This window comes from Oratosquilla oratoria, chromosome 42 (assembly GCF_046742065.1).
Source record: "Oratosquilla oratoria isolate Oo_2021 chromosome 42, ASM4674206v1, whole genome shotgun sequence".
NCBI classification, from domain to species: domain Eukaryota; kingdom Metazoa; phylum Arthropoda; class Malacostraca; order Stomatopoda; family Squillidae; genus Oratosquilla; species Oratosquilla oratoria.
In genome coordinates, this window is record NC_134818.1 from 26,144,659 (window position 1) to 26,169,895 (window position 25,237).

At 40.0% G+C, this 25,237-nt stretch overlaps 1 protein-coding gene across 1 annotated transcript in view; it reads left to right on the forward strand.

The window, feature by feature from the left end:
* LOC143021496 (uncharacterized) overlaps window positions 1–25,098 on the forward strand; it is a 48,305-nt gene extending 23,207 nt beyond the window's left edge. Inside the window, exons 2-11 of the mRNA XM_076179051.1 lie at window positions 4,209–4,359; window positions 5,480–5,597; window positions 5,747–5,854; window positions 15,938–16,552; window positions 16,666–17,490; window positions 18,683–18,865; window positions 21,805–21,936; window positions 23,957–24,082; window positions 24,242–24,369; window positions 24,702–25,098. Coding sequence (XP_076035166.1) covers window positions 4,209–4,359; window positions 5,480–5,597; window positions 5,747–5,854; window positions 15,938–16,552; window positions 16,666–17,490; window positions 18,683–18,865; window positions 21,805–21,936; window positions 23,957–24,082; window positions 24,242–24,369; window positions 24,702–24,912 — 2,597 coding nt within the window. The 3' untranslated portion in view covers window positions 24,913–25,098. The remainder of the gene's footprint in view (window positions 1–4,208; window positions 4,360–5,479; window positions 5,598–5,746; window positions 5,855–15,937; window positions 16,553–16,665; window positions 17,491–18,682; window positions 18,866–21,804; window positions 21,937–23,956; window positions 24,083–24,241; window positions 24,370–24,701) is intronic.
* Window positions 25,099–25,237: the final 139 nt, after the last annotated feature.

The following is a 25,237-nucleotide window of genomic DNA, read 5'->3' on the forward strand; positions in this document are numbered from 1 at the left end:
GGAAGAGCATAAACATCTTCAAGATGAAGGTGTTGGGTGGATGGAGATTGGATTCATGGCTTGCTGGCTACCTCCCATATATGGGGGAAGAAGCCTTTTGGTATATAGAATAGGTAGATTGATTAATTATTAGATGTGAGAGTGTTGAGGAAGTGGAGAGTTTTAAGTTTCCATCCAGCAGATTGGCTACCTATGCATGGTCATGTATGTTGACTATTGAATGTGCCTCTGTAGCAAGTGGGCTCCATTTTGTACTTGTAAAACAGGGTATTGGTCAAATGGCAACAACAACAAAGCAGCCCTAGCCAAGATAGATAAAATTTTATGTTATCTCAAGACATTTGGCCAGCTGACCTCACTCAAGAGTGAGTACACATAGTGGACAGGTGTTTGTCATACCTAGATTGAAGTTGAGGCAGGTGGAAGCATTGACAAGAGGTATACCAGGTAGCTGTCATTGTTTTTGATGTGAAGGGCAAAAGCCTGACTGGAAGGTGTTTCCAAGAGAGAGTTGCAGTAAGTTGTAATCATTATTTGGAAGGAAATGTCTATCAGCTATACTGATCCAGGATTCAGTAATAGTTACACAGTAAACCCTCGATATAATGGATCTCAATATACTGGATATTGGATAAAACAGACAAAAAATCTGACCTGACAAACCCTCGTATAACGGATTTCCAACCGTTATAGCAAGGGATCCTTGGTTATAATGGATCTTCAGATATAACGACAGACCCCTGTCCCCATATTGCTCGTTATATCAAGGGTTTACTGTAATTTGTAATCCTACTAATTTCTAGTACCAAACAAACTTCAGGATATAACGGATCTGTCCGGTATTTCCATCGGATTCAACAGATCTTCAGTTATAACAGATCTTCGGATATAATGACAGACCCCTATCTCCATATCGTCTGTTATATTAAGGGTTTACTGTAATATCAAATCTCGCAGCAAATAAATTTGATTTATTATGCTTTTGCTGTTTGTATAGTAAACTTATTTTATCCTCCCTCCACCTGAGTGGGCATATGATTTTACTGAAGGAAGTTATGGGTATATAATTTTGGTGTCCACATCAAGATTAGTTGAAACTCCATGTGCTTATGGAAAGATATTGTGGAGGGAAGAAAATATAAGCTACTCTTTATTTGAATAGCCTCTCAAAGAATTTAAGGGCAGGTATTTTTAGTGGTGACTGTTTTAGCAATATATGTATATATATATGACGTAAGCGGAGTAGGAAACACAGGAGTCTTAGTCTTGAGTTTATTCCTGACTAGTTTCGCAGGTATGCTTTTTCAAAGGAAAAAGCATACCCGCGAAACTACTCAGGAATAAACTCAAGACTAAGACTCCTGTGTTTCCTACTCTGCTTACGTCAACCTGTCAGAATGTCTCAAGATACATATATGTATATATATATATATATATATATATATATATATATATATGTTCATGTTTCTTATACCCCAGGAAATGTTTAAAAACTCTTGATTCCACATCATATGTGCCTGCCATGTGGTAGGTATTTTGGTGTTATTGAAAAGAAGGTATGATTAGGTGCATTCTAAAAGTGGAAATATTTTCAGTAGTGGATGTTCTGGCTAAAGAACCAGAAAAAGTTCCAAGTTATGAAACATATGTATTCATGATTCCAAATCATTTGTACTTTTCATGTGTGAGATTTTGGCATTACTTAAAAGAAAGTATGCCATGATTTAAGTGGATTTGAAATATATATGCTTACATGATAACCAAAGCAAGGTTGAAAAAGCCTTTGGGTGCTACAAACAGTCAGTAAAGGATCTTCTTTTGATGTCTGCTATCCTTGTGTAAAGATAATTAGCTTGCCAAAGGCAAAATGCAGAATGGTAGCTCAGTTTCTTATGTTGACCTTTCATTATTTTAGCCTTATAGTTGTATCCTCATATTTTATTTCCTTTATCTCATATTTGTTTTCATATAAGACAGATTAATTTAGTTTCCTCTTTTTTAAGATATTCTCTCCTCTACTTATCAACATTATTGAATGTCACTGCAGTACAGTCCACCAATTTTAGAAATCCTATTATACCGGTACCTCTTGTTATTTTGTGCTTTCTTAACTCCTTACCAAAAGGGTGCTGCAGAGGTGAATAAAGTAGCCATGCAGTAGCCAGATTAAAAGAATAAATACCTACTGGCATGGAAAGATTAATGTAGATCAGTTTATTTCTTGTCAAAAGGACACTAAACCTTAACTAAGAAAATGGGTGTTAAGACTTGACCCCTTCATTACCAGACAGGTGTTACAGAAATGAATAGAATGGTCTGATAACAGGTATGATTTGTTTTAACTTCATTTACTTTTTTAGTTATTTTACATATATTGCATGGATCTCAGGAACAGTTGCTATTATTTATGTTAACTAAAACCAAACACATGCACACACACACATCAAGGCCATGTCACACTATGCATCTTTTGAGTCAGGGTGGCTTAGTACAGGAGTGAAAAGTGTAGACATTTTACTTATCCTGTGGTTGAACAGCGACTCATTGCCATGGGTGAATGATGCACAGCACTCACTTCATCCCTGGCATTTCTGTCTATGTACAGGTGATGTTTCACTTTCCATAGGCACATGTTATTCTTGTATATTTCTATTAATTGAATAATGTCCTCATGACACCAGTAGAGCTGTGACTTTTGTGACATGATGAATGGGGTGGTTTGCTGGGTCTTCTGTTGTGCCTCACCTGTCAACCACTGTTGGGAGGACAGTGGCATGAGTCTAGTGCCCTGTATGCCTCAGTTTGAGTGTATTGTAGGGACTGCAAAGGTCAGTTCCCCACAATTTGACACATACTGAGAAGGGGCCTTTAGTCAGTCAGTCAGTCAGTCACTCATCAGCCATTTGAAGTCAGTTGTCAAACAAACGCCTTTCCCCAGCCTTTTCTGTGAGTCACATGAGTACAGCAGTGTCCTCATCATTCTTGCAAATTTCACCTCTGTCACAAATGAGGAAAATGACATAAATATTTTGTTTTTCCATGGAAGATATGTATATGTTTTGACCTTAACAGGATGAAGTATTTGTCCTTTTCCATTTTTATAAACCCCTTCACTTTTGAAGGGGTCATGTATGGCTGAGTAAAATAGTCAGGTGGCAGCCAGAATAAAAGGAACAGTCCTATTTATAGTGAAAGGGTTAACTTAGAAGAAAGGGTCATTTGCAGCATAATAAATTGACCTGGCATGAAAAAATAGTACTAATGAAATAAACAGGCACAATCAGGTGTAATCATGGCTGCTCCTTAAGCTTATCTATAGTGATTATCCATTGCCACATGTTATCCATCCCTTGTCTGCCATAAGCCTGCCCAGTCCATATTTCAAAGTGTCCATTATCCTTGCACTAACCACACTACTGACAAAGATGAGCATCACTTGAATATGGAAGGATTTGATTGTATCATACATTTACCTGTTCCCACTACTTTTACTATCACATATTTATTTGCATAATTCCAGTTTATTTACTGCATTTTTTATTATAATGATACACCTATTATTTGGTCACAATAATGCTATAAGAATACAGGCTGACCCCCCAAAATTGTGCTAATTTGTCTTCATATGGATTACTGAAATACATGGTTTACCAAATGTGCCAAAAATTTAAGTACATAAAGATGAAATAACATTTATTTATGATCAATATTTACCCAATTCACTCATGATTCATGCACAGACTGTATTAACTGTTACAGTGTATTCATAATAATTATGTCAACAGAGGAATATGGGTAGATGGATGAATATCTGAACTACATTTTATAATATTCATAAATCAGTAAAGTCATCTTTTCTTTTGTATGAAATTTTGTTGTCACAAATATGGATTAGCAAGAAACATTATACAATAAAGGTACTCATTAACAGGCTCAGATTTGTGAAAAAAGAGCAGCTGAACACACATTTTCAGAGTCAGCCTGTAGCTCTTGTAATACTGATCTGTTGGTTCATGTACATGAAATCTTTAAAGTGCCTGGCATTATTTTCTCTTCCTTTGAGTCCTGGACCACCTTTTAATTTTGTTGTAGTAATTTTCAAGTAATTATTCTACTAGTCGTTCATATTTATTTCTCGGAAAGTGTCTTGAGTTTCTTTCAGTTTATTTTCTTTTTAACAAATAAATGAGTAGTGCACTTCATTGCAGGAAGAGGATGGTGCCCTGAGACCAACCATACAGCTGTTGTTGAAGCCAAGCTGGATGGCCACACCCTTGCAACTGACCCTATTCCCCTTGTTACACAGCCCAAGTTCTTTACGGAAATAACATGGCAGGCGGATAGGAACACTATTAGAAAGTAATGTACTATATGATTTAATGGCCATTGTAAATAGTACCATTAGGTTCCCTAGTTATATTTTCCTGTGTATTTCCTATATATTTTTCTATTAATCTTATGCATTGTGCTTTTTCTGTTTTGTACATTTGCAGGAAGTTTTACATTTACTTTTGTTTATGCAAAAATGTAGCTGCCTATTTACTTTATGTTTACCGTAATATGTTATTTTAATCAGTGTGTGTTATGTGCATTTAAGCAAGTGTAATGCCTACAAGGGATGACTCACATTATCAGAACAACCAAATAATGCTTTTGTATTATTCGTGTATAAGACACTTAGGTCAATTTGAATAGCATTCATGTTAGACCTTATTGCAGAGGTCAGTGTACAAAACACTGACTTCATAGCCCAGCCAGTACCAGGAAAGAGTAAACTTTATTGTATCATATGATACATATTACAGAGACATTAGAAAATTGTTAATTGCTTTGGATTATATATGTATCTGTATGTTGTCATCTATGGTAGATTGCCCCAAGTAGAGTCATGAACCCAACCACACAGATGCAATCACCACTTTGAAGAAAGAACATGTTATAAAACACTGCCTGACACTCACTTTAAACAATTTTACAAAATCTCATTGCTGGCTGACCTATTGATTAACCTGGCAGCTGTAGCTAAATTCCTCAGGGCTGTGGGATTCCAGCAAGAGAGATCTGGAGCAACAGATTAATTGTTTGATTGTTGAATATTAGTGCAGCAATGTGTTTTGTCTTTCTTTATCTTTACTTGGAAAAATAGATATGCATCAATTTATTGTCTCAGTTCTTTCTTGCAAAAGACCCATGGCCTCCAGGAAGCCATTTACAACCACTACTTCAGTTCATATGTTATTTACTGAGAATATTTTGTGTTACTGTGTAGAATGGGTGAGTTTACAACAGTGTAGTATGATGTGCTCTATGTTTTCTGTGTAGTGATTGCCTCTGAGACAGTTGGAATATGTTACCATGCCAGTTCTATGCTGATACTGTTTTAATGAAGAAGACATAGTGGTTTGATGAAGGACCCAAATAAAAAGTTTATGCACTGGAGCCTAGAAATACTTAGCTAACTAAATTTATATTCTTGCAGATACAAGCTGAGCAGAGTTCCAATTCATATTGAGTGCTTTAGCATTCATGTAAATGGGAAAAAGAAGTTTCTTGGTTATATTATTCTACCACTTGCCTCTGCAGTTGAAGGGGTGACTGTGAGTCAAATATTAATGAATGTCTTGATAGTTCAATAGAATTATATTTAGCATATGTGTACATTGATGAATTCTTGGTCGGTCTATATAATGATTTCTCTAAGAGTGCATGTGTTTATGATTTTTGTGCACTGTTTTGTTTTTCTCAGTCTGATCCAAAGTGGCACGCCATACTTGGGTCTTCGTTGTGTTCCTACAAGGAAACCCCAAGTCTGTTAATAACTCTAAATCTTGAAGCAAAAAGTGAAAGAATAATGGTAAGTACTTGATGAATACCCTATCTGGGATATTGACTGTGTGTTATTGTGGCTAAGTAGCATGCAGCCAATACTTTGGAGTCTATATGGGGCATCCCTATGGACCAGACCCACACATCATTTTGTCTGTGATAGAGGGAATCTCTGTTCATAGAGAAATTATGATACTTTATTATGCTGCAACTGTCTCTCCATTATGCTGTCCCCCACACCCATTGTTACTGTCCTGTACAATTTCTCTGAATATTCATTTCCTTTTTTGCCTAACCCTGTGGTGGGGGAAAAGAATACTGCCATCAAGTCTTCCCACTTGAATCGTAAGAGGTGACAAAAATGGCGCAAAGATGGTGTGTGGAACAAGGAGGATGGGAGGGAATAATAGGAAGGGTAGTGAGTGGTGGGCTGAGGAAGCAAAGAAGGTTGTAGAAGAGAAGAAGCAAGCTTTCACAGATTGGTTACAAAATAGGATGAGGGAATCATATGAGAGGTACAAAGAAAAGAGGAGAAGTAAAGCATTTAACCACTTCAATACGGGACTTAAATCTCGCGGGCAGCAACCAATGCCAGACGTATGACGTAACGAAATAATATTCGCATCATAAAATATAGTCGCCGCTTATATCGATCGTTCTCTCTTTCACCCGCGAATTTTGAAAACCACAGAGAATGGGATTCAGGTCGCATTTGGGAGAATGTAAAAACACAGGGGCGACTACAATAAATATAATCAAGACGCCGATATGGCAGCGTCGCGAATCCACTTGCTCCTCATGACGCCTACGTGTGCGGCACCGTATGGAAGGGGTTAAGATAAAGGAGGTAAATAGGAGAGCAGATGTGAAATGGGGTAAGAGTATGACAAAAATTTGAAAGTAAGAAAAGATGTTTTGGAAAGAAATTAAGAGAGGAAGAGGAGGCAAGTCAAGTAGAGAAGAAAAGGTAAAAGGTGCAGATGGAGAGATGATAATGGAAGAGAAGGCAGTGAGAGGAAGATGGGGAGAGTATTTTAGGGAGTTGTTAAATGTGAAGGAGGATAGGGAGGGAAGGTAGTTGCAGTGAGACATGCTAAGAAAATGACTGTGATGAGTGAGGAGAAGGAGGAGAAATAAGGAAAGATGAGGTGAAGGCAGTTGTTAAATGATGAGAGCAGGTAAGGCACCTGGGTTGGATGGATGTCATGCAGAATGTCTGAAAAAAGGAGGTACAGTGATGGTGGACTGGCTGGTGAAGTTATTTAATGTTTGTTTAAGAGAGGGTAGAGTGCTGAAGGACTGGAGTAGTGCCTGTATAGTTCCACTTTACAAGGGAAAAAGGGATAAGTGTGAGTATAGTAGTTTCAGAGTTTCAGCTTGTTAAGTGTAGTTGGGAAGGCTTATGGGAGGGTCTTGATTGAGAGGATTAGGAGAGGAACAGAGGGAGTAATTAGTGAGGAACAGTGTGGGTTTAGGACAGGTAGGGGTTGCATACATCAGATTTTTGTGGTAAGACAGATATGTGAGAAAGCTATAGGAAAAGGAAAGGATGTTTTTTTGGCCTTTGTGGATCTGGAAAAGGCTTATGACAAGGTAGAGAGGAAGGCACTGTGGGAGGTATTGCAGATGTATGGGATAGGAGGAAAGCTTTTAGGAGCAGTCAAGAGTTTTTACAAGAGTAGTAGAGCATGTGTTAGGATTAGAAATAGAATGTGTGGTTGGAGTAAAGGTGGGACCTATGATGAAAAGGATGGGGTAAAAGGGGCACTGGGAAAGAGGGGAATGTCTGTTGAGAAAGGATGGGAGAGGACAGAAGATAGAGGTGAATGGAGAATGGTTGTGTATGCATGATGCTGTGATGCATGAGGTGGAATGGGTGGGGGATAGGGGGTGAGGAAGTATGTGTTAGAAATAATCTGATGCAGCCCGAAGGGATTTCTTCGTTTTCTCCTTTTCTGCATGAGGGAATGGAGAGGGGGTTGTTGATTTAATGAAGTGGCCTTGCTGTGGATGTGCTGTATCTTGTGACACTGCTTCTGACCCAGGGCGCTGGACAATATGTAGGGATGACCCATCATCCAGGAGGTGCCAAGATAAGAGGGAGGGGAGTGGAGTATGATAGGGATGGAGTGGGTGGGAGTAGTTTTTATACCTTTGTTTTTTGGCAGTGATGAATGAGGAAAATGGAGGAAAAATAAGAAAAGATAAAGTGAAAGTAATTATTAAAATAATTAGAGCAGGTAAGGCACCTGGGTTACATGGGTGTCATGTAGTGTCTAAAGAAGGGAGGCACAGTGATGGTAGACTGGCTAGTAAGGTTGTTTAACCTCTTCAATGCAAGTCAAATCCTCACACGCAGTATCAAAAGCCTGATGAACGATGATTTGGTGATGCATGACAATACTGGTGTTATGAAATATAAAGTTGGAGCTTTACTACTCATTCTCTTTCATTCTGAATATATTACATACATATACCAAAGGCTTTTTCCCCCTTACAAGGGAGGTAGCCAAAAATCAAAGGCATTTAAACACTCCCACCCATTCCATCCCCAGCATACTCCACTCCCATCCACCCCCTTCCCTCTCCCTTATCTTGGCACCTCCTGGATAATGGGTCTTCCCTTCATCTTGCCCACTGCCCTGGGTTAGAAGTAGTGTCACAAGACACAGCACATCCACAGCAAGGTAGCTTTATTAAATCGGCAACCTCCTTCTCTGTCCCCTCATGCAGAAAAGGAGAAAACGGGAAGAAATCCCTTCGGGCTCTGTCAATTTATTTTTCACACATACTCCCTCACCTTCCATCCCTCACCCACTCCCCCTCATGCATCCATACACAACCATTTTCCATTCAACCCTATCTTCTGTCCTCTCCTGTCTTTCTACCTCTGCCTTCCACACCTCTTTTACTAATCTTTCTTTACTCATTCTTTCCATGTGTCCAAACCATCCCAGTTCTCTTTCATCAACCCTAACTCCTAACTCTTTCTCATCCCCGCTCTCCTCTTCACCTCCTCATTTCTCACTCTATGCAACCTAGTAACCCCTACCATACTTCTTGGCATTTCATCTCAAGCCCATTTAAACTCTTTGTCTCATATATTCCATGTTTCTCCCCCATACAGTGCTGTTGGTACAATTACTCCCTCATACAATCTCCTCTTAGCATCCATTCCCAAATGTCTATTTCTACATTCTACCTCCATCTCCACTCATTCCTTTTCCCACCACATTCACACCGAAGTATCTTAATCTTCACCTCCAATTTGCTGCCACTTTCTCTCCTTGTATATCTCATCACCTTACTTTAACCACATTTATCTTCAACTTCCCTCTATCGCACATCTTCTCAAACTCTGTCACTAACTTCCCTAATCACTCCTCTGATCTTGCCATAAGCCCACTGTCCCCAGCAAACAACAACTGGTTTATCTCCTATTTCTCTCCATTTTCTTTAACCATCTCCAGTTCCCCATCCATTACCCATGTGTTTACCTCTTGCACCACCTAATCCATGTATAAATTGAACATCCAAGGTGACATAACACATCCCTGGCAGAATCCCGCTTTTACCTCAAACTACTCAGTCTCTCCATTTCTAATTCTAACACAGGCTCTACTACTCTCGTAAAAACTCTTGACTGCTCTTAACAGCTTTCCTCCTATCCCATATATCTGCAGTACGTCCCAAAGTGCCTTCCTGTCTACCCCGTCATAAGCCTTTTCCAAATCCATAAAGGCCCAAAAAACATCCTTACCTTTCCCTATAGTTTTCTCATATATCTGTCTTACCACAAAAATCTGGTCCATGCAAACCTTTCCTGTCCTAAACCCACACTGTTCCTCACCAATTACTCCCTCGGTTCCTCTCTTAATCATCTCAAAACCTCCCATAAGCTTTCCCAACTACACTCAACAAACTGATGCCTCTGAAACTACTATACTCACACTTGTCCCCTTTTTCATTGTAAAGTGGAACTATACAGACACTCCTTCAGTCCTCCGGCACTCTACCCTCTTTTAGACAAATATTAAACAACCTCACCAGCCAGTCCACCATCACTGTACTTCTCTATTTTAGATACTCTGCATGACACCTATCTAACCCAGGCGCTTTACCTGTTCTCATTTAAATAACTGCTTTCACCTCGTCTTTCCTTATTTCTCCTCCATTTTCCTTATTCATCACTGTCATTTTCTTAGAATGTCTCACTGCAACTACCTTCCCTCCCTATCTTCCTTCACATTTAACAACTCCCTAAAATACTCTCCCCATCTTCCTCTTACTGCCGTCTCTTCCATTATCATCTCTCCATGTCCACCTTTTACCTTTTCCTCTCTACTTGGTTTGCCTCCTCTTCCTCTCTTAATTTCTTTCCAAAACATCTTTTTATTACTTTCAAATTTCTGTCATACTCTACCCCATTTCACATCTGCTCTCCTCCTTGCCTCCTTTATTTTATGATTTACTTCTCTTCTCTTTTCTTTGTACCTCTCATATGATTCCCTCATCCTATTTTGCAACCAATCTGTGAATGTTCGTTTCTTCTCTTCTACAACCTTCTTTGCTTCCTCATCCCACCACTAACTACCCTTCCTGCTATTACTCCCATCCTCCTTGTTCCACACACCGTCTTTGCACACCATGTGACTCCCTCCTTGAAACATTCCCATTTCTCCTTCACTCCCTCCCACTCCTCTTTCATCTTCTTCTTGTACTCCTTCTTTTCTTTCTCATTTAAGCAATTTACTCCAAGGACCTCCCTACCTTCTGTCCTTTTCCCCCCTCTCCATCCATCCACCACTCTCAACTTGCCTTCCACCACAAAATTATCTGATATTCTCCCACTCTCTCCCCTTAGGACATGTACATCCAAAACTCTAACTACTCTCCTGGTTACCACAATATAGTCCATTAAAGCCCTATCCACCACCTGCTCCCATGTGTACTTCTGTTTGACTTTCTTCCTAAACACTGTATTTGCCATAATGAACTCTCTAGACACATCACCATCATCTCTCCACTACAATTTTGTCCTAGACCTCCACACTTACCAACCAGTCCATCTATTGGTTCATTTCCTACTCTAGTTTTAAGATCTCCCTATACATTTCTCCCTATACAAACATACACTCATTTAAAGCTATCCAAAAAGCCTCTCTTTCCTCTACACTCGTCTCATTACCAGGCCCATGTGCAATTACAAAAACCCACATCTCCCTTCCCAGTTTCACCTTCATCCACATTAACCATGAAGAAACCTCCTTCCACTCAACCATGTGTTTTCAAAGGAGGAGGAGCATGCTGACAGGAGACCTTTTGGTTCATAACTTACTAATATAGTCACCTCTTCTCTCCCTTGGCCTCTTTTCTCTCCTGACACCCTCCCAGCTACACTCCAAAACTCAAACTTGCCCCTCCCTTTCAACTTAGTTTCACTCAATGCCAACACATCCATCTTTCTTCTGACAAACATGCTGCCTTTCTCTTCCCTTTTACTGTCATCTGTACCACATCCGCATACATTTAAAGACCCAAACCTTAGGGTTCTGTTTGGAAAACTCCTCCTAGACCCTCATATGCCCTTGCATTTTTTTTAGGAATGTCCCCATTGGGGCTACAGAGAGTAGGATGCCTAGTCCTATCCCCTTTCTGTTTTTGTTGCCTTTTATGATTCAAGTGGGAACACTCTGTGGCAGTATTCTTCCCCCCTCCCACAGGGTTTGGTGAAAAAAGGAAATGAATATTCAGAGAAGTGATACAGGACAGTATTAACCCCTTCCATACGGTGCCGCACACGTAGGCGTCATGGACTTAGATCTCGGTGGCAGCAACCAATGCCAGCCGTACGACGTGTCGTAATAATACTCGCATCATAAAATATAGTCACCGCTTATATCGATCGTTCTCTCTTCACCCGTGAATTTTGATAACCATAGAAAATGCAATTACAAAAGAATTAGAAAGAATGTCATTATGGAGGGGCGACTACAATAAATATAATCAAGACACCGATATGGCAGCCTCGCGAATACACTCGCTCCCCATGACGCCTACGTGTGCGGCACCGTATGGAAGGGGTTAAGAGTGGGGAGGCAGCATAATGGAGGGACAATTGCATTATAATAAAGTATCATAATTTCTTTATCAATAGAGATTTCCTCTATCACAGACAAAATGGTGTGTGGCTTTGGTCTGTAGGGGCACCCCATATAGACCCTAAAGTATCAGCAACATGCTACTGAGTAGCTTTGAGCTCCACAATAACATGCAGCCAATAACTCCATCATATTTCTCCTTATAGTAAGTAACTAAGTATTACTTGAATATTATGGGGACTGGATTTCCTGTAAGAGAGAACAGGGATAGAGTGAACCTTCTTTGTTATATCAGTGTGTGTATAATATGTACTATCAAACCTTGCCCAATATGACTTCACCATGCACAAAATTTCACATTTACACAAATAGGTAAGATATGCCAGCATTTGCCGAACACAACCACAATTCATGATGATACAATTTGAATAGCCTGCCAGTTCGTGTTGTGTGCCAGTGTATGGAGAGGCTCAGGGAACCTGACCTATTTTTTCTCATAAGACCCGTTATTTGCCCAACATGAATTTCATCCTGCATGAAGGCTAAGGAACCTAACACTTGTGTTCAGCAAGGTTTGACTGTACACACATTTATAAGAGTCAGGTTTTGTTGAGAATTTGTGGAAAAAGTATCTATACTTCTCAGATTTAGTCTTATTGGCATTCATATTAACCACATATATACATATATACATATATATATATATATATATATATAAATATATATATATATATATATATATATATACATATATATATATATATATATATATATATATATATATATATATACACACATACATATACCAAAGGCTTTTTCCCCCTTACACAGGGGGTAGCCAAAAAGAAAAATGCATAGAAACCACTCGCACCCATTCCATTCCCTACATATTCCACTCCCCTCCACCCTCCTCCCTCCCTCTCATCTTGGCACCTCCTGGATGACAGGTCATCCCTGCATCCTGTCCACTGCCCTGGGTCAGAAGCAGTGTCCCAAGACAAAGCACATCCACAGCAAGGCCAATTCATAAATTTGGTGACCCCCCCTCTCCGTCCACTCATGCAGAAAAGAAAACGGGGAGAAATCCCTTCGGGCTGTGTCAAATTTTTTTTCTACATACTTCCTCACCCTGCATCCCCCACCCACTTCCCCTCATGCATCACAGCATCATCCATACACAACCCTTCTCCATTCACCCCTATCTTCTGTCCTCTCCCGTCCTTCCTCAACAGACATTCCTCTCTTTTAATGCCACTTTCACCCCATCCATCCATCTCATCTTAGGATGCCCCCTCATATTTGCTCCTTCCACCTCTGCCTTCCACACCTCTTTTACTAATCTTTCTTCACTAATTCTTTCCATGTGTCCAAACCATACTAATACTCTTTCATCAACCCTATCTCCCAACTCCCTTTCCACTCCCGTTTTCCTCCTCACCTCCTCATTTCTCACTCTATCTAGCCTAGTAACCCCTATCATACTTCTCAGACATTCATCTCACATTCAAACTCTTCTCTTCCTCTTTTATGTTCCATGTTTCTGCCCCATACTGTGCTGTTGGCACAATCCCTCCTTCATATATAGAGACCTCTCCCAATGTTCCCCTTTGTCATGTTAAGGGTGCTACTTATGTAACACTCACTATTCCAATTTGTATCTACTGAAGAGGATTGCAGTTTGCAATCGAAATATATAGATTCCCTGTCTCCAGTCTTTTCTACTCCAACAGTGGTTTTCACGTGATTGACAAATGTGTCATTACATTTTTCACCTGTAAAATATATATATATATATATATATATATATATATATATATATATACACACATACATACATACATATACCAAGGCTTTTTCCCCCTTACAAGGGAGGTAGCCAAAAAGGAAAAGGCATAAAATCATTCCCACCCATTCCATCCCTGAATACACTCCACACCCCTCCACCCTCCCTCTTATCTTAGCACCTCCTGGATGACGGGTCATCCCTGCACCTTGTCCACTGCCCTGGGTCAGAAGTAGTGTCGCAAGACACAGCACATCCCCCCATGCATAAAAGAAGAAGACGGGGAGAAATCCCTTCAGGCTGCGTCAAATTTGCTCACACATACTACCTCGCCCCCCATCCCCCCGACCATTCCACCTCATGCATCACATCATCATCCATATACAACCATTCTCCATTCACCCCTGTCTTCTGTCCTCTCCCGTCCTTCCTCAATAGACATTCCCCTCTTCCCCAAAGCCCCCTTCACCCCATCCATCCATCTCATCCTAGGACGTCCCCTCATGTTCACTCCCTCCACATTTGCCTTCCATACCTCTTTTACTAGTCTTTCTTCACTCACTCTTTCCATGTGTCCAAACCATCCTAATACTCTTTCATCAACCCTATCTCCCAACTCCCTTTCCACCCCTGTTTTCTTCCTCACCTCCTCATTTCTCACTCTATCTAGCCTAGTAACCCCCATCATACTTCTCAGACACCTCATCTCAAACACATTCAAACTCCTTGTCTCTTCCTCTCTTATGTTCCATGTTTCTACCCCATACAGAGCTGTTGGCACAATCACTCCTTAATACAGTCTCCTCTTAGCATCCATTCCCAAATGTCTATTCCTCATTACACTATTTAATCCACCAAGGCATTTACGCGCTTCTCTCAATCTACATTCTACCTCCACCTTCACTCCACCTTTTCCTGCCACATTTGCACCCAAGTATTTGAAACTATCCACTTCCTCCAGTCGCTCTCCCTTAATGCTCACTTCCAGTCTACTGCCACTTTCACCCCTTGAACATCTCATCACCTTACTTTTACCCACATTTATCTTTAGCTTTCTTCTATCACATACTCTTCCAAACTCTGTCACCAACTTCCTCAATCACTCCTCTGATCCTGCCACAAGCGCAGTGTCGTCAGCAAACAACAGCTGGCTCACCTCCCACTTTTCTCCATTTTCTTTAACCATCTCCAATCCCTGACCCACTACCCTTGCATTTACCTCTCGCACTACCCCATCCATGTATAAGTTGAACAGCCAGGGTGACATAACGCATCCTTGACGAAGTCCCACCTTTACCTCGAACCACTCACTCTCTCCATTTCTAATCCTGACACAAGCTCTACTACTCTCATAAAAACTCTTGACAGCTCCTAGAAGCTTTCCTCCTATCCCATATATCTGCATAACCTCCCACAATGCCTTTCTGTCTACCCTTTCATAAGCCTTTTCCAGATCCATAAAAGCCCAAAAAACATCCTTCCCCTTTCCTATAGCTTTCTCACATATCTGTCTTACCACAAAGATCTGATCTACACAACCTCTACCTGTCCTAAATCCACACTGTTCCTCACCAATTACTTCCTCTGTTCCTCTCCTAATCCTCTCAATCAAGATCCTCCCATAAGCCTTCCCAACTACACTTAACAAGCTAATCCCTCTGAAACTACTACATTCACACTTGTCCCCCTTTCCCTTGTAAAGTGGAACTATACAGGCACTCCTCCAGTCCTCCGGTACTCTACCCTCTCTCCAGCAAACATTAAATATTCTCACTAGCCAGTCCACCATCACTGTACCTCCTTTTTTTAGACATTCTGCATGGCATCCATCTAGACCAGGTGCCTTACCTGCTTTCATCATCTTAACAACTGCCTTCACTTCATCCTTCCTTATTTCTCCTCCATTATATATATACTCTATATATATATATATATATATATATATATATATATATATATATATATTAATATATATACACATATATATATTTTTATATATATATATGTATATACATATATATATATATATATATATATATATATATGTATATACATATGTATTTATATATATGTATACATATTTATTATATATATAGCATATATATGTATACGTGTATTTATATATATATATATATATGTATATATATAATATATATATATATATATATCTTTTTGCTATTATCATTATGTTTTTCAGCATAATGCATTGAGTATATGTTCCTTTCAGGATGAAATCAGTCCTTCTAGTCCTGTAGAAAGTGAAGATAAACCAAAAAAATACACCAAAGATGGACCTAAAGATAAGAAAGAAGTAAGAGAAGAACCAGAAGATGAGCCAAATGTTGATGAGAGAAATTATTCTCCTCCAGTTGAAGAAATAAATTTGATATCGCCCATAAAAAGGAAAACGAGGAATAGCATGGATGACAATTCAGTTGTGGAAATTGAACCACACCAAGAAAGGGAACCCCAACAACCAAAGAGAAAAGATTGTGAAGAAGAGAGGAAGATTAATCAGTCAGAAACTACAATTGACATCAGGTCTCCTGTAAATGTAGATAGAATTGACAGAAGTAGCAGGACACCATCTGATGTTGTGTCCACTGAGTTTGACCAACACTTCAAGATTTGTAGTCCCCAACAGCAAACTGACAGGAGCAGAAGTGGGTCAGAGCAGCTGTCTTCTCCTGCTGCTGTGATTGCACATTCACCTTCATTAATGCACTTGACACCAAGACTGCATCCAGACGGCGGCTTTTTCCAGCTAGGTCGTCCGGGAGAGGACATTGAAATGCATTTTGAGTTTTCAGTTACAGTTTATTTTGTGAAGGACTTACATGGGGTAAGTTTAGCATGTATAAAGCTGATGTAGTATATAAATGAATATATTTGAGTTTCTTGAATAATGTGGAAAATAAGGAAAACTTACTCATAATTTTTCATTGTTTATTGCAGGTTATTCCATCCAATCTCTCCATGGCATTTTCCAATAAATTCTACTTCAGATATTCTCTCTTAGGAGTTACAATAGTCACAGATGCCTTCACCAGCCTTGATGAGCCCAATTTTGTACCCCAGAGGGCTTCAGCGCGATTGCATGCTAGTCAGCAAAACCTTTTGTCCTATTTGGATAAGAACCATCTACTTCCTATTCACTTGTGTGCAGGGGATGTGTGTCTTGCTACTGCTGTTGTTAATTTAAAATCACTAACCACTACTAATTTTGAAGAGGGCCCAAGAGCCATTGAGGGAGGTTTTGAGTTGCAGTCATCACTACCTTCTTCAGCAGAAGGAGAAGGTTCTGTGAATCAAATGGTCCACAATGTGGTCCCAGTAGTTGGCCTCTGTATTGAACTTGCATTTCAAGAGCAAAATAGCCCAAGTTTTCGAGGTGACAGGGCAAAGGGAAGCAGAATAAATGAGAAACATTCTATGTCACCAATTTCAGTGTACAGTACTGATGGCAGCACGAGTTGCACTCAGATGAACTTATCTGAGGATGCATGTTCAGATTCAGTGTCGAGTATCCCATCCAGGGAGTTTCAGTTAAAAAGAAATAAAGAATCCAGTAGGTATAATAAGACATTGGTCAAGAAAAAAGAGAAGCAACGGGCAAATAGAAAAAGTTGCAGGTATTGTACAGAAGGAAGCGGTGGGAGTGGGAAAGAAGACAACTTTTTAAGTGAAGAAGTTGAAAAACTGAGGAAGAAACTTTTCCAAGATGCTGCTCTTGAGGTAGAAGAGTGGAAAGAACAGCAAGAAAAGATTTTTCTTCAACAGGTTTGTGGGTATTTTTTGTATTAGGATATTGATTTGGAGGTTGTGGGTCTACAGCAAGAGAGACCAGGGGCGATGGATTGATTTTGTATTGTGCTAAACAGTTGTGTTTATGTTGGAATAATAGATCAGAAGCATGTCTTGTCATGAGATTTAACCTATACAATGAGGCTAAATCATTTATGTATGTATGAAATTAGAGAAGACTATAAAACACCGAAATAAAACAAAAAGGTTTCATGTGATGTAGATAGCACAAGAATATGTGGGAGGAAAATTAAAATGACGGTTGGTAGTTGCAAAAGGAGAAACAGAAAGAAACAAGAAATTTATCTGCAAATTTCTATATATGATTGTGAGAGCAAGATAAATTTGAGTAAATTTGAATATGGAAAAGATATCATATAGAGAGGTAGGGTGAGAAATATCATTGTTCAAAATGTGATGAAAAATCTAAGTAGGTGTAAAGTACAGTAACAGGTGGAAGGAATATCAGACAGTATTGTGAGAAGGGAAAGTATAACTGATGAAAGCAGCTTGGGAAAATAGAGGAAGGTGTGGGAATTGTATCAAGTAAGGATTTCTTGAAACTACTGAATCTCAGTAAGTCTGAAATTGTAGGTCATTAAATGGGTATCCAGTGTGTATAAAACTAGATCCTACTTGTTATCCACTTTTTTTTCCCATGAGTGACTACCTTCCTTATAAGGGGGAAGAAACCCTTTGTAAATACATTATTTTCTCTTTATGTCTTTCTGCCTGTCTGTTTCTCTCTCTTTCCCTCTCTGTCTGTCACTTTCTCTTTCTGTCCCTCTCACTTCCTCTTTCTCTCCCTCTCTCCTTCCCTCCCTCTTCCCCCCCTCTCTCTCTCTTCCTCTCTCCCCCACTCTATCTCTCTCTCTCTCCAATATTTCAAATGTTTCGTTTAATGAAAGAATTGTGTGGAAGATTTTTTTTCTTACGCATTGCTAATAGCTAATAGATATGACCCACCACCTCCCCTATTAAGGAAGAAAAGGTCTTTAGTATATATAGAGATATTCAGTGGATTATCCTATTTTGTGTTACTGAGAATTGTATACATACAAAAGGCCCATTCCCCTTTATAAAGGGGTTAGCTGAATCAAAGTATATGCTCCTGGAAAGAGAGAGGATACTATATCTCACAGTTATATATTTTAGTAATATTTTACAGTGGTCTACAAAGGAAGAAGAACTTCAGAAAATACTGTCTGAGGAGTGGAAGGAGCGTGTATTTGCAGTAGAAGAACACCTTCAGAGTCGCCTGGCAGATTGTGACAGACTCCAAGCTCAGCTAACGGCTACATTACAAGAGTTAACTTTGAGAGAAGACAAAGTCAAAGCACGTGAAGCTAAGGTATGATATATGATGTTTCAGTGGATATAGAGATAGTATTTGTTTGCTATTTATATACAAACTATCTATATACAAATAGGATTTTACCCCTTATAAGAGAGGTAACTAAGTCATAGTTGTGTTCCCACTCCTACCCATTCCACTCCTATCCACCACCCTTTCCTTCCTCCTATATAAACTACTACCTGTAAAAACTGAATTTGATTTGAAGAATGGCTGATACAGTCAGCCTTGGTGTTTAGGGCTCTTGTTACAGCATGTATAGGCTAGTACTAAGCTAAGGCTTGTTATAGGCTAGTACTAAGCTATATTACCATTGCATTTCTCAGTTGATAATTTTCTGTCAGCTTTAACTGTATTACTTTCATTCTTTCACATAAGCTGACAACCAGTGAATGCTCCTTTTAATGTTTTCAGCTGGTGACAGAAATAGTCTTACAGAAATCCAATGTAGACAGGACACCAAAGTATCTTCTCAGAGAGTTTGGGAGGGTCCAAGTGCTTTTGCCTGGTCTGTATGGGGTCAGTGAAACTCAAGACAAAAATATTTTTCTGTATTATGTATACATGTATGTGATTCACCATGGTCTTGGATCACATGTTGGACTTGTGACCATCAGTTATTTCCCTCCTGGAAGAGAGCTCAGAGCTCATATATGACCATAACATTTGGAGTAATGATTCCCAGTGCAGTGATACTGAAATTATGTCAGCCCTGTGCAGGATTTGAACCTGGACCGCCACAGTGGTGGCTGCAAACACTGCGCCATATATACACTGAACTAGTCTAAAGTATGTGTCGCCTACCCCTTCTGGCTGCATATTGATGACAAAAAGAAGTAATTTTCTGAGGTGAAATTATGCAGATAGAATGTATTTGGCAACCCCCTGCTTACATGCTGGGCCAATAGCATAACAGCAGGGGGTTGCCAGATACATTCTATCTACATAATTTCACCTCATAAAATGCCTTCCTCTTTTTGTCATCGATATGTGACCACAGGGGGAAGGCACCACATGCTTTTGATGAGTACTATATACATGGAAAGAATGAGTAAAGAAAGATTAGTAAAAGAAGTGTGGAAGGCAGAGGTGGAAGGAGTGAATATGAGGGGGCGTCCTAGGATGAGATGGATGGATGGGGTGAAAGGGGCATTACAAAAGAGGAATGTCTGTGGAGGAAGGACGGGAGAGGACAGAAGATAGGGGTGAATGGAGAGGGGTTGTGTATAGATGATGCTGTGATGCATGAGGGGGAGTGGGTGGGGGATGGGGGGTGAGGAAGTATGTATGAGAAAAAATTTGACGCAGCCCGAAGGGCTTTCTCCCCATCTTCTCCTTTTCTGCATGAGTGGACGGAGAGAGGGGGTCGCCGAATTTATGAAGCGGCCTTGCTGTGGATGTGCTGTGTCTTGCGTCACTGCTTCTGATCCAGGGCAGTGGACAGGATGCAGGGATGACCTGTCATCCAGGAGGTGCCAAGATAAGAGTGAGGGAAGAGGGTGGAGGGGAGTGGAATATATGGGAAATGAAATGGGTGTGAGTGGTTTCTATGCCTTTTTCTTTTTGGCCACCCCTCATGTAGGGGGAAAAAAGCCTTTTGTATATGTATGTATGTATATATATATATATATGTATATATATATATATATATATCATATACGCACACAATTACAGATTCTTTATTGATGGTTATTTATTGTAATTGTTGTTCCCTAGAATGTCTGTCTGAGCAGTCCTGTGGTTATTTATTGTAGGGTGGGGTGGTGCAAGAAGTAAATGCAAGGGTGGTGGGTCAGGGATTGGAGATGGTTAAAGAAAATGGAGAAAAGTGGGAGATAAGCCAGTTGTTGTTTGCTGATGACACTGTGCTTGTAGCAGGATCAGATGAGGAATTGTGGAAGTTAGTGACAAAGTTTGGGAAGGTGTGCAAAAGAAGGAAGTTGAAGATAAATGTGGATAAAAGTAAGGGGATGAGATGTACAAGGTGAGAAAGTGGCAGCAGACCAGAAGCGAGTTATAAGGGAGAGAGACTGGAGGAAGTGGATAGTTTTAGATACTTGGATACAAATGTGGTAGGAAAAAGAGGAGTGTGGGTGGAGGTAGAATGTAGATTGAGAGAAGCAAGTAAATGCCTTGGGGGACTAAAAAGTGTAATGAGAAATAGACATTTGGGAATGGATACTGAGAGTAGATTGTATGAAGGAGTGATTGTGTTGACAGTACTGTATGGGGCAGAAACGTGGAACCTAAGAGAGGAGGAGTTTGAATGTGTTTGAGATTAGGTGCCTGAGAAGTATGATAAGGGTTACTAGGCTGGATAGAGAGAGAAATGAGGAGGAGAGGAGGAGAACAGGTGGAGTTGGGAGATAGGGTTGATGAAAGAGTATTGGGATGGTTTGGACACATGGAAAGAATGAGTGAAGAAAGATTAGTAAAAGATGTGTGGAATGCAGAGGTGGAAGGAGTGAACATGAAAGGGTAACCTAGGATGAGATGGATGGATGGAGGAATGTCAGTTTAGGAAGGATGGGAGAGGACAGAAGATAAGGGTGAATGGAGAAGGGTTGTGTATGGATGATGCTGTGATACATGAGGAGGAGTGGGTGGAGGATGGGGGGTGAGGAAGTATGTACAAGAAATAAATTGACACAGCCTGAAGGGATTTCTCCTTTTCTGCATGAGGGGACGGAGAGGGGGGGTTGCCGATCTAATGAAGTGGCCTTGCTGTGGATGTGCTGTATCTTGCGACACTGCTTCTGACCCAGGGCAGTGGACAAGATGCAGGGATGACCCATCATTCAAGAGGTGCCAAGGTAAGGAGGGAGGTGGAGTTGTGTAGGGGATGGAATGGGTGGGAGTGGTTTGTATACCTTTGTGTTTTGGCTACCACCCTTGTAAGGGGGACAAGCCTTTGGTATATGTATGTTTTATTTTAGGTCAATGCACAGGCAAGAGAGGTGCGGCAGTTGGAAGGTAAATCTCGTGAGGAAGAAGAGAAGGGTCGAGAGGCATTCAGAAGAAATACGCTTGCTGAAGAAAGACAAAAGAGACTGCAGATGGAGAAGAAGGTAGGGCAAAGAATCAATGATGTAGTCAGAAAGAGCAGCATAGTATAGATTGTAAATTAAATGGATAAAACTTGAGTGCTTTGTAGAATCCAATCATTACCCCTGTTATACATGTTACCATATCTCTCTCTGTAAGTGTCTGTAACCCTCTCTCTTTGTCTGACTCCCTCTCTCTCTATCTGTTTCCCTCTCTCATTGTCTGTCTCCCTCTCTTTGTCTGTTGCCCTATTTTTCTGTTTCTCTTCATCTCTCCCCCCCCCTCTCCCTCTCTCTCAACATGTATATGTAAGAGGTGAGGCAGAGAGTAGGGGTGGAAAGAGAGCAAGCAGATAGGGCTGATTAAAGAATGCTGAGATGGTTTAGGCATACAAAAAGAATGAGTGAAGAAAGACTAACAAAATGGATGTGGAAGGTAGAGGGGAGGACCAAGAATGAGATAGATGGATAGGGTGAATCAGTAATTCCATTGTGGCATTCAGGTAATTGGCAATAGCCTCTGGGTGGGACCATGAGTCATTTAGGGAAGATATATTGTGCTGTTGTCTAGGAAATTTTAGTGAGGAGTATTGTAGTATGAATTGTTCTGTGTTTTTTGTGTGGTGGTTGCTTCTGGGGGAAGCTTAAATCTGTGGCCAGGGCTATTCTGTGTTGGTATTGTCTTATTGGTGGATGGTGTCCTGAGTACAGGCATGCCAGTGTAGTTCAAGATCAGGGAGTGTTTTATCTATGGAATTTATGTCTCGAGGTTGTTGCTGGAGTACTGATTTTGGCAGTTTATCTTGAAGGGCTTGTTTAGTGATCTGAGTGTGTATGTGTTTTTGTTTGCTGAATTGCTCTTGATCTGGGTAGTGGGTGGGATACAGAGATGAACCTTCATCCATGAGGAGATAAGATGAGCGGGAAACAAAGAATGGTGGATAGGAGTGGAATGGGTGGGAGTGGGTATGTGCCTTGACTGGCTACCTCCCTTATAAGGGAAAAGAAGCTGTATGTAGATAGGTAGATAGACAGGTGGTAGGTTGTTAAAGATGTTTGTGTAGTATGCTGCAGGTGTAGTTCCTTTGTTGCACTGAGATTGATATAGTTGGATGGAGTGAAGGGGTCTTTGGGTAAAAGGGGAATGTCTGTGAAGCAGGGAAGGGAGAATACAAGAGATGGGTGTAAATGGGGATTAGTTGTGAATAGATGATAAATTGATGTGACCCAGAGGGATTTCTCCTTGTCATCTATTATGTGTGAGTAGACAAGGAGGTAGGGTCACTATGTAAATAAAGCAGTGGGGGTTAGCTAGTTTCAGCTGTTGGGCCCAGGGAGTTGGTAAGGAGCAAGGACAGCCCTTCATCAAGGCGCTAAAATAAAAAAGGAAAATAAATGGGTGTGGAATGAATGGGTAGGGGTATGCATGCCTTGGCTGGCTACCTCCCTTATAAGGGGGAAGACACCTTTTGGTATATAGACAGATAGCATGTGCAAGAGAAGTCCCTGGTCTCTCATGCAGACCTGCAGCCTCCAGGTAAATGGCAACTGCCTCCAGGTGGGACCATGAATAATTCAGAAGACATGTGTTGTTGTCTAGGTATTGTTATTGTTGGGCATTGCAGTATGAGGTTTTCTGTGTCCTCTGTGTGGTGGTTGCATCTGGGGCAGTTTGAATCTGTGACCAGATCTATTCTGTGTTGGTGCTGTTTTAAAAGTGGGCGATGTAAAATATATATAGTTAGTGCATGGTGCATAACTTGGGGGTATACTTGCTGTGGCTATCAGAACCTGCTGTGGAAATACTGTATTTTGTTGCATTTCCCATGGCCCAAGTGGTCCAGCAGGGGACAGGCATGACTCTTCGTCATGATGTGTTGAGATGGGAGGAGTGTTAAATGGCTTTTGTGTATTGTGTGCTTTGACTTAGCCACTCCACTTATAAAGAGGAGAGGGGCATTGGTACATATATATTTTGAAATACATATGAATTTGTTGTATTAAAAAATTATGATTTTTTTTTTTTTTTTTTTTTTTTTTTTAGCTCCATGTTCATCAAGAAAGAATAAAGGAACTTGAAAATATTATTAAGGATAAAGATAGAGAAATCAGTTCACTTTATGAACAGCTATCCTCTTCTTCTGAAATAGATAATCTGAAGAGAGATAAGGTGAGTAATTCTGGAATTGAAAATGTAGTCTCTTGTTGAAACTTGTTCCACAACTTTGAACTTTGATATGCATTACATTTCTTTTCTCAAAGAAATTTTTGGAAGACCAACTTGTTCCGCAACTTTAAACTTTGATGTGTATTATATTTCTTTTCTCAGAAAATTTTGGAAGACCAAAATGCCAAGTGCAAGAATGAGAAGCAGTACTACAAGACTCAATGGATCAAGGCACTAACCAAACTTCAGAGTATCCAGACAGTTAGCAGAGATATAGGATTAAACAGGAAGTGAGTGAGATAGTGATACACTATATGGGGGAAAATTCAACATTTTGAGCCCTCCACTCCACTTCCATTCAACTTTAAACTCCCAGTCCAGTGCCACCCTCACCCCCTTGTACATCTCATCACCTTACTTTTGCCCACATTTATTTTTAACTTTGTCTTTTCGCATACCCTCCCAAACTTAGTTTCAGTGTATGCACTGACTCAGCTATAACCAGTGTCATTTGCAAATAACTGTACAGGGTGCATCCACATAAAAAAGCCACTCTTTTATTCTTCCTATCTTAGCTGATGACATTGATTTTTTTATAGTTTCCTTTTTTTTTTTTTCCCAGATATATAATAGGAAGACCTAGAAGGAATAGTGGTGTGATACAGCAGGAACCACAGTCGTCATCAGCTTCTGAGAGTCCCATGAATGGTCATAGTGGTCTTGAAGCTCTTATAGATGAAAGAAATACACTTCTGGAAAGTGGACTTTACACTTTTGATCATGTCATTATTAAGGATCTGGACAGAAAAATCAGAACCCTTTCAGGTGACTAGCATAAGGAGAACATAGGTACTTCAAATTGTGTTACAAAGCTGCTGAAGCCATTTCAGGATGCTACTTGTTTGCATTTTTAACTACTTGTATAAGCTGTGATACATTGTTTGAAAACTTGAGTTCAATGCTTCAGGCAGTACTCTAGGGAAATGCAATCCATTTAATGGTGCTTTATATAAAAAAAAAGTGAATGTCTAGTGTCTAAGAAATGTAATTATGCTGAAAGTATCCTAGCATAACAATATATTTTTAAATTATATATGATTTATATGGAGTTTGCTTTTAAGAATTTTTGTGTGAAAATTAGCAAACCTGCCAAAGTAA